The sequence below is a fragment of the Pan paniscus genome, chromosome 6 (genome assembly GCF_029289425.2).
Source record: "Pan paniscus chromosome 6, NHGRI_mPanPan1-v2.0_pri, whole genome shotgun sequence".
Taxonomy (NCBI): Eukaryota; Metazoa; Chordata; class Mammalia; order Primates; family Hominidae; genus Pan; species Pan paniscus.
This window is the reverse complement of record NC_073255.2, coordinates 167,010,029-167,025,964: the sequence shown is the minus strand read 5'-3', so window position 1 is coordinate 167,025,964 and position 15,936 is coordinate 167,010,029. Positions and strand designations below refer to the sequence as shown.

Below are 15,936 nucleotides of genomic sequence, written 5' to 3'. Positions count from 1 at the left end.
AATCAGTCGGACGCGGTGGCGGGCGTCTGTAATCCCAGCTACTCGGGAGTCTGAGGCAGGAGAATCGCTTGAACCCGGGAGGCGGAGGTTGCAGTGAGTCGAGATCGCGCCACTGCATTCTAGCCTGGGAGACAGCAAGACTCCGTCTCAAAACAAATAAATAGATAAATAACCAGCCACTTCTCTGTTGATTACACTGTGATGCCAATTAAGTTACGTATAATTTTGGGTTCCCTTTTCATATACTGATATTAAATGGAAGAAGTTTTGATAAAACATTTTAAAGATGAGAGAAGGTATATGCGGTTTCAGTTACCTTTGTAAGGGATGCAAAATTTGGTTTTTAAATGGAGCAATAGTTTCTCTTGGTTAATTCCTGTGCTTTTTGTTTTTTCATAGATGCAGGGGGAGGCACACCCTAGTGCTTCCCTTATTGACAGAACCATCAAGATGAGAAAAGAAACAGAGGCTAGGAAAGTGGTCTTAGCCTGGGGACTCCTAAATGTATCTATGGCTGGAATGATATATACTGAAATGTAAGTGAATCAGTCCAAAAAAAGTGAAACTTTAAGAAGCCAGTGGCTGGTTCCACAGGTTTTTGTGTTTGTTTTTGATTTTTGGTGTTTTTAGGTTCACTGGAAAGCCTTTCTAATTTTTTTTCAGGACTGGAAAATTGATTAGTTCATACTACAATGTGACATACTGGCCCCTCTGGTATATTGGTAAGTAAGTAATTTTCACCGTAACTTACATTTACCAATAAAAAACTGCCTTCAGGTTTAATTCAGCTTAGTATGCATTTCCTTATTCAACAAGTATTTGACTGCCTGCTGGGTTGTAAAAACTGGGAATACAGCAGAAAGGGAGCAAGGTAAATCCCTGCTATTATGAAAGGAACATTCTGTTAGACAATCAGATTAATAACACTTCAGGTAATTATGAGTTCTGTGAAGAAAAATAAGTTTAGAGGTTAGTGAGATTTGTTTTTATTACTCTCCTGAAATGCGCTTTCTGTGTCTCTACCTTTTTACTTTTCAAGACCAGCCCAGATTTCTGCTCCATTGATGCCTTCCTCAGTTTTCACATTCTTTCCTCTCTTCTTGTCTGCTCTTCCATAGTCATTGGGTATAAAGAGTCTTTATGGATGTTAAAGTAAATTTCATAGTCTATACACATTAATCTAAAGTCTTTCACAGGGAGATAGTGTGCCAAGTTGGGAGAGCAAGGGATTTGCAATCAGCAGACCTCGGTTAGAATCATGGCTTCACTAACTAACTCTCTACTCTTGTAAGAGTCACTTGGCTTCTGAACAATGTTGGTTTATATTTAAAATGAAGGTGAAAATATTTATTGTACAGGGTTGCTAGGATTAGTGCTATTTTGAAACTCACTAGTAAATTACCTACACATAATTTTTTTTTTTTTGAGAAGGAGTCTCACTCTGTCACCCAGGCTGGAGTACAGTGGCACAATCTCAGCTCACTGCAACCTCCACCTCCCAGGTTCAAGCAATTCTCCTGCCTCAGCCTCCCAAGTAGCTGAGACTACAGGTGTGCGCCACCACACCTGGCTAATTTTTATATTTTTAGTAGAGATGGGGTTTCACTATGTTGGCCAGGCTGGTCTCAAACTCCCGACCTCAGGTGATCCACTCGCCTCAGCCTCCCAGAGTGCTGCAATTATGGGTGTGAGCCACCATGCCCAGCCACCCTACACATAACATTCATTAAATTATAGTTTTTATGAGGAATAAGAAGGTAATTTTAGTTTGCTAAGTATAGAGGGTTTTTGTGTTCTCCAATAGATGCCCTCCTCACCCCCCTTATTAAAAAAAAAAATTGTTCTCTTCCAGAGCTTGCCCTTGCATCTCTCTTCAGCCTTAATGCCTTATTTGATTTTTGGAGATATTTCAAATATACTGTGGCACCAACAAGTCTGGTTGTTAGTCCTGGACAGCAAACACTTTTAGGGTTGAAAACAGCTGGTGAGTGTTTTATATCTCTTGCAAAGGTGGGGAAAAGGTTGGCAATAAATCTTTCTCAGTTTAATTTTCCCATTTCGTAGACTCAAAGCTGGAAGGGACATCAGCTATCTTAAGCAGGATACAATAAATTGTCTTATGACCAATGATTATCATTCTTACTTGTATACATTCAACTATTTCATGGAAGTTTGTTCCATTGTTCAGGTGCAATTAAAATTAAATGACTAACTTGCTGAGTTGAAACCAGTTTCTAATTTTGCACTCTGGAAATGGTAAACACGTAATTTGTGTCCTTTGGTAATAATACATTCTGTGATTTAACAACCAAGTAACTCTGTTAACTTTTTTCCCTTAAGAGAAAGACTTAGTTGCTTAAATATATTTTCGTATAATTTTATTTAAAGGTACATACACATATGTTGCTTTTTTTTTCCTTCTAGTTGTACAGACTACGCCTCCGCACGATCTGGCAGCAACCCAAATCCCTCCCGCTCCACCTTCCCCTTCAATTCAGGGTCAGAGTGTGTTGAGTTATAGCCCTTCTCGTTCGCCCAGTACCAGTCCCAAGTTCACCACCAGCTGTATGACTGGTTACAGCCCTCAGCTGCAAGGTCTGTCCTCAGGTGGCAGTGGTTCTTATAGCCCTGGAGTGACCTACTCGCCCGTCAGTGGTTATAATAAGGTAATGACTCTCTTCTCTTGTCTAGTCACATTATTTTAGAATTGAGAGGTATACTAAAAATCATCTAATGAGTCAAAACTTATCAGTGAGCAAACTGAGAGTTGATTTGCTCAGAACACCCATTTAAAAACCAAGAATAGAACATAATATCTTAAACACAACATCTTAAAATGAAAGAGAAAAAATTAGCATTTACAGAGATAACAAACTTAGTGCACCATCTACGATCTTTCAGCTGTCTTTAAAACAAGTTGAAACCAGGATAATTTTTTACTTTAGTTGCTTTTACTCCTGTTTTCCCTCTTGCTTTCCTTCTTCGTGTGAGGCCTTTGTATACCTTTTTAGAGTTTTAGTGTGGTTTATCATGTTGGAGTGTCTTCTAAGCTAAAAGCTGGGATTGTCACATAGTTTCTTTTTTTTTTCCAATGAGTACAAATGATTCTTGAATATGGACGCTTTCCATGGAATAGTAGGAACCTTCATTTCCACTCCCACAGTAATGTGAAATTTTGTTCTAATTTTTAGGATTAATAGAAACAGGATTGACAAATTGAAATTTTGACTCCTTCTTGAAGCATAAAACTATTAATATAAGAGGGGCGTTGAAAGAAGAGTGGTCATTTCAGATGCTGTCGCTACTGTGTTGGACTAACATCTCTGTAGCTGCTAGTTAAAAGAGGAGTCTCTGGAGATGAAACTGACACATTCTCTGCCCTTATCCATTTACATATTTCTTTTTTTTTTTTTTTTTTTTTTTTTGAGACAGAGTCTCCCTCTGTTGCCTAGACTGGAGTGCAGTGGCGTGATCTCAGCTCACTGCAAACTCTGCCTCCCGGGCTCATGCCATTCTCCTGCCTCAGCCTCCCGAGTAGCTGGGACTACAGGCGCCCACCACCGTGCCCGGCTAATTTTTTGTATTTTCAGTAGAGACGGGGTTTCGCCATGTTAGCCAGGATGGTCTCGATCTCCTGACCTTGCGATCCGCCCTCCTCGACCTCCCAAACATTTACATATTTCTTTGTAATGAAATTCCGTACTACTGGTTATCCAATATTAAAATTAATTTTGGCAGGTAATAGAATTTTGAAAATTTTGTACAAGTTAAATTTTTATAAGAAAGCATATATGTAGTGAAAATTAATAACTCATAGGTAAATGTGACTTTTAAAAATAATTTTTCACAAGATGATACTATATGATCCTTATAGAAAATTGGAAAAGTAAAACAGAAGGAAAATTATTATAGTCCTGCCACACAAAAATAATCTGTTTAATGGCTATTTAATACTCATCTAATGGATATACCATAATTTACTCTTCAATGTTTAAGTCATTTTCATTTATAAAAAAACTTTTTAATGTATACTAAATAGCCCTGTACATAAAATTATTGATAAATTTGGGATGGGAGTGTCTATCCAAAAGAATTGTACCAATTTACATTGTCGCAGAAATGTAGAAGAGTGTTCGTTTTACCACACTGTTGACCATCAAGTTAATTTTTTTAAAAAATAAATCTCTGCTAATAAGAAACATGACAATAGTCTATCGTAACTTTTAACATACATTTATTTCAAAGCCGCATAGCTAAATCAGGAACTTCTTGTGCTTTACTCACTTGTCTTTTGGGTCTGTATCCTCTGATTTTTTTTCTTGGGTTGCTGTTTAATTATAGAGTTTAATATATGTAGAGAGAGAGAGAGAGAGAAACTTTAAATGTTTAATAGTCTTATCTGTTTATCTCCTTGTGGTTTGCTCTGTTTTTAAATTTAGAAATTTTCTTAATTTCAGAATTGATTCCCCCCCACCATAATATAAGATGATAATTTTCTCATTTTTGTTTTTTGCTAAAATTGATAACTAGTTGTCCCAATATTATAAATTATTTTTACCTTGATTGACTTGGAGCCTCCTTTGAATTACATGTGATTTGTCTTTTTCGGGGTGATTCTGTTCACTTGCTGTGTTTTTAGTGCTGTGTGTAGCAGTTTCATTGTGGACTGACTGTTAGAAGAGTTAACAAAAAATGTTAAATACTATTGCATTTTTGCTTCAAAAACAGATAAATCATAGCTTATGTTCTATTTGTACAAAAGAAGTGACACCACCAAAATATAATTTTTATTTTTAAAGAAATAATTTTTTTCTTATGTTAACTCTCCCTTTGTACCCACTCTTTTCCAGTCGTTTCTTCTGCCTTGTACATCTTTGTATTTATAAATTAGAGGGAAAAAATAATGAATTGAGTTTTTTTTTTACCTTAGTAATCTTTCTTTTTTTTAAATCTTAAAAGATATGTCAGGAAATTATCAAAAGAAAGTAAAGGTGACGGCTGGGCGCAGTGGGTCATGCCTGTAATCCCAGCACTTTGGGAGGCCGAGGCAGGCGGGTCACAAGGTCAGGAGATCAAGACCATCCTGGCTAACATGTTGAAACCCTGTCTCTACTAAACAAAATACAAAAAATTAGCCAGGTGTGGTGGCAGGCGCCTGTAGTCGCAGCTACTCGGGAGGCTGAGGCAGGAGAATGGCGTGAACCAGGAAGGCGGAGCTTTCAGTGAGCCGAGATGGCTCGCTGCACTCCAGCCTGGGCGACACAGCGAGACTCTGTCTCAAAAAAAATAAATAAATAAATAAAAAAGGTGACAAAGGCATATCAGGAAAGCATAAAAATAAGGTGGTAGTATTAACAATGAATAACTTTAGAGGAGGAAGAATTATATGAGACAAAAGGTCATTTTAAGTTGATGGAAGAAATAATACGTAAGATAAAATAATAGTTAGAATCACAATCCCTGTATATTGAATAATACAGCATCATAAAATGTAAAACAAAAACCTTTAGAAACATGAAATCAATAAACACAATTGTATTGGAAGACTTTAGCATTATCAATGTCTGATAAAGTAGGCAACAAATAAGGACACAAAAGATTGGAACAGTAAAATTTAATAAGACAACCTCCATAAGAATACTATTGAATATTGTACCTTTCTATTTGAGATGTTCATGAAATTGTACACATTGTATTTTCTGACCAAAACAAAAATAAAACTAGAAATTAAAAATAAAGGTTTGAAAAACACCACTAAAATGTTTAAAAATACTCACCAAAATATTAGGTTAAATTAAAATTAGGAAAACAAGAATGCTTCAATATCAGAATTTATGAATATAGTAAAAGCTATTTGCAGTGGTAAATTCTTAACCTTAAATGGTTTCATTTTTGTTTTTTGGGGGGGTTTTTTTGAGACAGAGTTTCACTCTTATCACCCAGGCTGGAGTGCAGTGGTGTGATCTCGGCTCACTGCAGCGTCCGCCTCCCGGGTTGAAGGGATTCTCCTGCCTTAGCCTCCTGAGTAGCTATGATTATAGGGGCCCGCCAGCATGCCCAGCTAATTTTTTTATTTTTAGTAGAGATGGGGTTTCACCATGTTGGCCAGGCTGGTCTCCAACTCTTGACCTCGAGTGATCCGCCCACCTCAGCCTCCCAAAGTGCTGGGATTACAGGCATGAGCCACCTCGCCCTACCCATTTTTGTTTTAAAAAATAAAAATAGATGTACCCAGAATTCAGGTCAAAGTTAGGAGAGTACAACAAGGAGGATACAGAAAAAATGATAGGTATATGGTACAACATGGATGAGTCCTGAAAACACTATGCTAATGAAAGAAACCAGTCACAAAAGACCACATATTATATGATTCTAGTTACATGAAATGTTCAGAATGGGCAAATCTATAAAGACAGGAAGATTAGTGGTTATCTAAAGTTGGGGTGGGAAGGAAGGAGAAAAAGGGATTGATTTTAGTGGAAGAACAAGAATGTTCTGAAATTGATTGTGATGGCTGTATAATCCTGTGAATATACTAAAACACATTGAGTTGTGCACTTTACATGAGTGAATTGTGTGGTATGTGAATTTATATCTCAATAAAGCTATTTTTAAAATGATAAAAGCAAATGTTAATGAACTGTTATCTAAGAGCTTTTTTCTGTGTGCATGGGAAATCCCATAAAATAGACAAATCTGTCAAATCAGCAGAGCAAATAAGACATAGACTTAAGGAGAAATTGAAATGGAAGATTTAGAAAAGGATACAGAGAAGTGTAAACCAAAATGAATATTTTTACATTTTATGGTAAGAGCAGAGAATAGCTATTACCATAACGTTTCATGTCTCTGTGTTGTTACTGATCTTTTTAAGTTATTCTGTCTGCTGAAAACACTCTTAATATCATCCTTTGTTTAATGATGATAAAACATATCATTTTTAAGTGCATAGTTCAGTAGCATTAAATGCATTCAAATTGTGCAGCTGTCACCATCATCCGTCTCTAGAACTTATCATCTCCCCACTGAAACAATGTGCCTATTGAACAATTAACTCTCTTTTTCCACCCCCTAAGTCTCTGGCAACCACTATTCTGTCTCTGAATTTGATACTGTAAGTACATCATGTAAGTGGAATCATACAGTATTTGTCCTTTAACTGGCCTATTTCACTAGCATAATGTCCTCAGAGTTCATCCATGTTGTAGCATGTGTTATAATTCCCTTCCTTTTTAAGGCTGAATAATATTCTATTGTATGCATACACCACATTTTGTTTATCCACTCATATGTTGATGGCTTCCGCCTTTTGGCTTTTGGGAATAGCGAATGCTGCAGTGTACATGGCTGTACAGCTTATCTGTTTGAGTCCCTGCTTTCAGTTCTGGGTATATATCAAGAAGTAGAGTTTATGTATCAATTTTTAATTTTTTGAGGAAACACTGTATGGTGTTTGTTTGTTTTGGTAGAGATGGGGTCTTGCTATGTTGCCTGGGTTGGTCTCAAACTTCTAGACTCAAGCAATCTTCCTGCCTCAGCCTCCCAAAGTGCTGGGATTACAGGCATGAGCCACCACACCTGGCCCTGTACCATGGTTTGTAGCCACTATGCCATCTTACATTCTCACCTTAGAATATTTGCATAATGATATACCAAATAAAGCATAGTATTTTAAAATAATTGCTTGTGTTAGTCTGCTTGGGCTGCCATTAAAAAATGCCACAGGCTTTGTGGCCTGACAGAAATTATTTTCTCATAGTTCTGAATGCTAGAAGTCTAAGATCAAGGTCCCTGCTAGTTTGGTTTCTGGTAAGGGCTCTTTGTAGTTTACGGACAGCCACTTTGCCCTGCCATGGCCTTTCTGGTATCTCTTCATATGACACTGAGCCTGTCAGAACAAGGCCCCACTCCAATGACCTCACTTAGGTTAATTACCCCTTTACTTCAAAAACAGCCACATTGGGGGTTAGGGCTTCAACATATGAATTTGGGGAAGACACAGACATTCAGTCTATAATGTTCACTTTTTTTCCTCTAGACTGTAACCCTCTTGAGCACAGGATTATGTGTTTTTATTCATCTTTGTTTCCTTAGCACAGTATATGGAATATAGATGCTACATCAGTGTCTGTTGAACCAAACTAATAACTTAGAAAAGTTAATGAAATACATTACTTTTCTTGGAAAAAAAAAAAAGCCAAAAATTGGCTAAGAAGTAGAAAACCAAAATGAGAGAGAAAGTTTAAAAACAATATATCGAATACATCCCCAGAAGACTGTAGGGCCCTTAAGTTTTATTATTGAGTTCTTTTAAACTTTGAAGAAACAGTTACTTTATAGACTTTTTATTATGGAAAATCTCAAACTCACAAAAGTGAAGAGACCAGTTTTAATATAGTAAACTCCTGTGTATCTTTTACCCATCTTCTAAAAGTTATTAATATTTTGCTGGGGTAGGAACAGCTAATTCTAATCCAGTAAAACAACATGTTAACATAAACTTGAGTTAGAAAACAGGATTGAAATCCTGGTATGATCTTCAGCAAGTTACCTAAACTCATAAGGCGAATATAGTAATCATATGTACCTGTTATTGAAAAGATAAAATAAGACAATGTATATATTAAGCGTAATTAGCACATTGCCTAACATATATAATGACTGCCTAAATACTTGGTATTCAATATGAATTATTACCAAATGCAGAAAAGATGAGAACACCACTACCTATTTCACTTTACAGAATGTAATAAAACTTAAAGCACAAAATAGTTCTCCCTGGGATCTGTAAAAAACAAACTGAAAAAACTTAAAAACAAATAGGACAATGTGAAAGTTGTAAATTAAATAATGGTTTGAATTCACAGAAATTAACAACTTTTTTTTTTTCCAAATAACTTTTAAGGAATAATTGATGACCAGGTAAAATTTATCCTAACAATGCAAGAAATCTATTAATACATTATATTCAAGAGTTCATTTAAAACCTAAAGTTTGAAAAGCTGTTTCCTAAAAACATCCATTTTAATATTAAAAACTTTGGTTAAGTGGCTGGATACACGGTAAATATCCAAAATCAATAGCTTACAGTCATATATATGCCAGCATTATTCAATTAGATCCAACAGGAGTTTCAAAATTCCTTTCATAATTGATTAAAAAACATAAGATTCCAAGATTGAGCTTTAGAAGTAAAGTGGGGCCAAAATATTGCCAAGAAATAATAAGAGATGCTAGATGAAGAGGGATGAAATGTTCTTGGATAAAAAGATACTGTTATGAAGATTTTCTCCCTACATGCTAATGTATAAGGTGTATGCAATTCTAATCAGTCCCAGTCTACCATTTTTAAAGAATAGATTTATGCAAGTTACTCATTGATTTTAAAGTTAATAAAGAAAAACAAATGAGCCAAGAAAATTTTGAGTAACAGGATACTTCCCCATAGACATTAAAACTTAATAAGTAAAATATTATGGCCTGTAAGCAAAAATAGGCCAATTAATGCAATAATAGCCCAGATATAGTGTATATAATTATGTAATATGTTAATTTTAAAAATAAAAGAGAAATCTGTGTGGAAGAGGATTAACCTTTTTATTTTCAAACAGCATTTAACAATTACAAGACTGGTTAATCTTTAACTTATTGCAAACTAATACGAAGTGATAATAAGACCCCAATGGAAAAATATTATAAATGTACTTGAGTAAACATTTAAATAAAATAAGTAATCCAAGTGACCAGTAATTGTATTTTTTAAGTGTTCAATGTCATAAATATAGGGAAATGCAAATTAAATGTCCAGTTTTTAAAATTCTTGTATATCAAGTAAATGTTAATATGCTTTCATCAAATAATTTCAGTTTTAGGAATCTGTTAAAGAAGCCATCAGAAATTCAGTCAAACATTTATGTACAGCTATCTTCATTGTAACATTGACAAAGCTATGTATATTTTAGAGATTTTAAAATACATAAAATATGAAAAAGGATTATATTATCTCTGGGTGGCAAAGTTACAGATGTTTATACTTTCTATTTTTTAAAATATGCATGTGTTACTTGTTTTTTTAAGAGATAGGGTCTTGCTCTATCACCCAGGCTGGAATGCAGTGGCACAGTCGTGGCTCACTGTAGCCTCTAACTCCTGAGCTCCATGAGTTACCTTTTTTTTTTGATGGACTTTATTTTTTAGAGCAGTTTTGAGTTCACAGCAAAATCAGGAGATCTCATGTACATCCCCTCTCCTAACATGCATAGCCTCCCCCAGGATCAGTATACCCCCTCACAGTGGTATATTTCTTTTCTTTTCTTTTTTTTTTTTTTTTTTTTGAGACAGAGTCTCGCTCTGTCACCCAGGCTGGAGTACAGTGGTGCGATCTCGGCTCACTGCAAGCTCCGCCTCCCGGATTCATGCCATTCTCCTGCCTCAGCCTCCCGAGTAGCTGGGACTACCGGTGCCCACCACCACACCCAGCTAATTTTTTTGTATTTTTAGTAGAGACGGGGTTTCACCATGTTAGCCAGGATGGTCTCAATCTCCTGACCCCGTGATTCACCCACCTAGACCTCCCAAAGTGCTGGGACTACAGGCGTGAGCCACCGCACCCGGCCTCACAGTGGTGTATTTCTTACAGCTGATGAACCTGCATTGACACGTCATTATCACCCAGAGTGCATAGTTTACATTAGGGTTCACTCTTGGTGTTGTACGTTCTATGGGTTTGGACAAATGTGTAATGACATGTTCACAATTATAGTATCATACAGAATAAAACTGCACCATTTATTCATTCATCTTTTCCTCCAAATTCCTGTTAACCAGTGTTTTTTTTTAATTGCCGCCATAGTTTTGCCTTTTCTAGAACGTCATGTACTTAGAATCATACCCGTGTAGCTTTTCGGATTGGCTTCTTTCACTTAACAATATGCATTTAAGATTGCTTTATGTCTTTTCGTAGCTTGATAGCTCACTTCTTTTTTTTTTTTCTTTTGAGATGGAGTTTCGCTTTTATTGTCCAGGCTGGAGTGCAGTCGCGCGATCTTGGCTCGCCACAACCTCCGCCTCCCGGGGTTTAAGCGATTCTCCTGCCTCAGCCTCCCGAGTAGCTGGGATTATAGGCATGCGCCACCACGCCCAGCTAATTTTGTATTTTCAGTAGACACAGGGTTTCTCCATGTTGGTCAGGCTGGTCACCGACCTCAGGTGATCCGCCCACCTCAGCCTCCAAAAGTGCTGGGATTATAGGTGTGAGCCACCGTGCCCAGCGGTAGCTCACTTCTTTTTAGTGCTAATACTCCATTACCTAATTTTGCCAGTTTATTTACTCGTTCACCTACTGAAGGGCATCTTGGTCGCTTCCAAGTTTTGGCCATTAGGAATAAAGCTGCCATAAACATACAGGTTTGTGTGTGGACGTAAGTTTTCAACTCCTTGGGTAATACTAAGGAGCACAATTACTAGTTCGTATGGTAAGATAATATTTACTTTTGTAAGAAACAGCCAGACTGTTTCAAACTGGCTGTATCATTTTGCATTCCCACCAGCAAAAAATGAGAGATTCTGCTGTTCCACAACCTCATCAGCGTTTGATGTTGTCGGTATTGTGGATTTTCGCCATTCTACTAGGTGTTTTACTTAAGTCAAAAACCAAAACAAAATGAATTTCAATTAAAGAAAAATAAAGTAAAGATCTTTTATTTTGTATAGTTGGCGAGCTTTAGCCCCTCTCCTCCTTCTCCGTACCCTACCACTGTTGGACCAGTGGAGAGCAGTGGATTGAGATCTCGCTACCGTTCTTCACCTACCGTCTACAACTCACCTACTGACAAAGAAGACTACATGACCGACCTACGAACTTTGGATACTTTTCTCAGAAGTGAAGAGGAGAAACAGCATAGGGTTAAGCTGGGTACATATATATTTCTGTATAGCTACTATACATATTTTTGGTGTCAATCCTTAACTTACTATTTTCATTATTTTAATATCCATACTAACATACTTTATTAGCTTAGCGTGTTTTGTTTTACTTTATATGTAACATTATTTTATGCAGTTAGAATTAAGTTCACTAAATTTAAGAAGTGAAATATAGCTAAACTAAGAAATCTCAAACCTACAATAAGATTGAAAGCTTTTTCGTATAATGTAAGTTACAATTTCTATTTAAAGTTGAAGCTACAAAATAATGTTTTGAAGCAGCGCGTAGTGAACTTACTCAAATTATAGCTGTCTCTTTTCAGGTAGTCTTTTGGAAGGTTGGTGTGGCAGAGCAGGCTGAAAGAGAGAGCATGTATTTACTTGAGAAGCGCTGCTGTTTTTCATAACATTTTAAAACTTGCGTTTTAGTATTTCCTGAAAGCCTATAGTTTACCTTGGGAAAGAGTGTTAGCAAATCTTAATCTGTTTGGGGTGGATTTGATTATTACAGAGTCAATTATTTGAAACCAAATTAGGTTATTGAACTGAGTAATGATTTTTCCCCTGTCAGGAACTTTCACGAAAGCATATTAGGCGCTAATACTCAGCTGTGGCGAGGAAGCCGGTTATTGGACCATGACTCTTTGTGTCGCTTGAAGTCTCACCAGTGATTTCTAATTTCATTTTGCCTGAAAGTGCCACAGATGTTACAGAAACCAGTCAATACTATCTTCTTATTTTTGATACATGCTTTTTGAAAAAAATTTGAAATATTTTGAGTCTACTGAAACTTTAATACAGAGTATAATACAAAGAACCTATGTATCCTTGGCACATCTTTGTAATACCCAGATATTTTCTGACTTCACTTTTATTCTTTATCCCAGTAGGAGCTATTTAGAAGTAATATTATTATTGTTTGGAAGTGTTATTGGTGTTGCTTTTAATTTTCAAGCCTGAAAAGGCTTGGTTACCTTTTTTTTCTCCTAAGTTAATTTTACTGTGGTTAGAGAATCTGATCTGTACCTATCAATTTTGTGTTTGTTTGAGACTTGCTTTTAGGTCTACTATGTGATCACTTTTCTGTAAATGGCTTTGGTGTATTGAACAGAATGCAGAGTCTCTAAATTTGGGGCTCTATATTTGTTCACTGTCACACTTCTTGATGGTATTCTTAAATACTTTATCTTACTAATTTTTATCTGCTTTATCTATTGGTTATTAAGAAAGTGTGCCAAAAGCTCCCGTTGATTGTCTTCCATTAAATGTTTTCTTGCAATTCTGTCAGATTTGCTAAGTATACATACGAGATTACGTTAAATGCATGTAAATTCAGAATTGTGAATATCATTCTGGTGAATTATGCCACTTATCTTTATCTCTTAGGCTTTTTGCCTTAAAGTCTATTTTGTCTGACATTGACACATCTATATTAATTTCCTTTTGGTTAGTATCTGGCTGGTATATCTATCTCTATCCCTATACTTTTAGCCCTTCTATACCCATGGGTTTTCGAAAATTAAGTATTTTGTGCAAATTAATAAATGATTAATAAGTATTTTGTGGGAAGCTACTTACCTAAAACTATATAGTTATTTGGTCCCCATCAAACTTTTTTTTTTTTTGAGACTAGGTCTCACTGTTGCAGTGGTGCAGTCTTGGCTCGCTGCAGCCTTGAATTCAGCGCTCAGGTGCCTCTCCCACCTCAGCCTCCTGAGTAGCTGGGACTACAGATGCGTGCCACCATGCCATGCTAATTTTTGTGTTTTTAGTAGAGACAGGGTTTTGCCGTGTTGCCCAGGCTGGTCTCGAACTCCTGAGCTCACACAATCCACCCACTTTGGCCTCCAAAAGTGCTGGGATTATAGGCGTAAGCCATTGTGCCTGACCCCATCAAACTTTGACTTACTAGTTCTAACATCCTTTTAAGATTATTTTCAAAATTATTACTATGTTGGTTGTCATGGAGCTTTCCAATTTCATCATTTCTTCTATGTTTATTCCTTTAACATTTTTCCTTTTTTTTTTTTACTGTAATACAGTATACATAAAATTTACAATATTAGCCTTTTTTTTTTCTTTTTTCGAGATGGAGTCTTGCTCTGTCGCCCAGGCTGGAGTGCAGTGGTGCGATCTCGGCTCACTGCAACCTCTGCCTCCCAGGTTCAAGCGATTCTCCTGCCTCAGCTTCCCAAGTAGCTAGGATTACAGGCATCTGCCACCATGCCTGGCTAATTTTTGTATTTTTAGTAGAGACGGGGTTTCCCCATGTTGGCCAGGCTGGTCTCAAACTCCTGACCTCAGGTGATCTGCCCGCCTCGGCCTCCAAAGTGCTGGGAATTACAGCCATGAGCCACCGCGCCTGGCCCAATATTAGCCATTTGAAGTGTTTAATTAAATGGTGGTAAGTACATTTACATTATTGTGCAGCTGCCTTTTACATTTATTTGTTGGTATTCTGTAAGATAAAGGTTTCTTCTCCCTAATCATATCACTTATGTTGACGATTTGATTGTCTCAGATTGGGCTAGTGGGATCCTCTGTAAGCTGACTTCTCTGTTCTTTTGACATGACACTATCATTCTTTGAGCTAATCCCCCTGCCCGCACCACCTTTCTAGCACCACAAAATAGGTCAGGCTCATTTTGTGTTTTCCCTGGCTAGCTCCAGAGTCACTCTGTTTCTCTAAGAGCCCTGATTCCTTTTAATGGAGAATGATACTTAGAAATTATTATCTGGGCACTGGGCACACTGTTGTTATTGAGGTATCATTACTCCAGGTCCTCTAGGAAATATTTGTATGGACGTATACACAGATATATGTACACACACACATCTATGTGTGTTATTCTATGTTTTTAAAAAACCATGAGTTTATAATGTTACTTCTAATTCCAGTCCAGCTATACAGTTTATTCTGTCCTCCCCACTTTTTGTATTTGTAACTTTCTCCAGTAGTGAAAAACCAGGCCCTCATATTCTCTCTCTCATGCACACTTTTTTGCTGAATCATTTGAAAGGAAGTTGCAGGCATCATGCCACTTCATTCCTGAATATTTCACATGCATCTCCTAAGACCAAGACATCTTCCATTATAACTACAATATGGGCTGGGCTCAGTGGCTCACGCTTGTAATCCCAGCACTTTGGGAGGCTGAGGCAGGTGGATCACGAGGTCAGGATTTTGAGACCAGGTCAGGATTTTCTGACCAACATGGTGAAACCCCACCTCTACTGAAAAATTAGCAAGGCTTGGTGACGCGAGCCTGTATCCCAGCCACTCTGGAGGCTGGGGCAGGAGAATCGCTTGAATCTGGGAGGCAGAGGTTGCAGTGAACCGAGATCACACCACTGCACTCCAGCCTGGGTGACAGAGTGAGACTCTGTCTCAAAGAAAAAATAAATAAATAAATAAATAACGACAATATGATTGTCATGCTTAAGATACTATGGGTGTTCATATTCACATTTCCCCAGTTGACCCAATACTGACCCTTGTAGTGCTTTTTTTTTTCTTTTATTGATGCGGGATCCAATCAGGTATCACATATTGCATTTACTTGTGCTTCTGTTGTCTCCTTAAATCGAAACCATTTGGATAGTGTGGGTTTTGTGGGATTTTTTTGTTTTGTTTTGTTTTGTTTTATGACATTTACATTTTGAAGAGATGAGGCTGTTGTTTTGAAAATTCAGATTTATTTGATCATTTTGTTACTGTTAGATTCCGTTTAAATATTATTTTCTGACAAGAATACAACATAGGTGGTGGCATGTCCTTTTCAGTGTATCACATCAGGAGATACATGATGCTGCTTTGTCTCTTTGTCGGTAATATATAGTAAAATTGGATCACTTGGTTAAGGTGATAGCAACTGGATTTCTTCATGATTTTCCCTTTATGTCCTGTTTCCTTAACAGCCTTTTACCCAGTGATTTTAGCATCTGTTGATGATCCTTGTCCTTGATAAAGTGGTGATTATAAAGTAGAGATTTTCTTTGTTTTTTTTTTTT

At 36.9% G+C, this 15,936-nt stretch overlaps 1 protein-coding gene across 3 annotated transcripts in view; it reads left to right on the top strand.

The window, feature by feature from the left end:
- The window catches only part of TMEM209 (transmembrane protein 209), a 41,719-nt gene that overhangs the window by 1,834 nt on the left and 23,949 nt on the right, over positions 1-15,936 (top strand). For all 3 annotated transcript variants that reach the window (XM_003813482.4, XM_003813483.5, XM_008966036.3), the window contains exons 2-6: positions 400-536; positions 664-722; positions 1,853-1,984; positions 2,425-2,666; positions 11,713-11,914. In XM_003813482.4, coding sequence (XP_003813530.3) covers positions 400-536; positions 664-722; positions 1,853-1,984; positions 2,425-2,666; positions 11,713-11,914 — 772 coding nt within the window. The remainder of the gene's footprint in view (positions 1-399; positions 537-663; positions 723-1,852; positions 1,985-2,424; positions 2,667-11,712; positions 11,915-15,936) is intronic.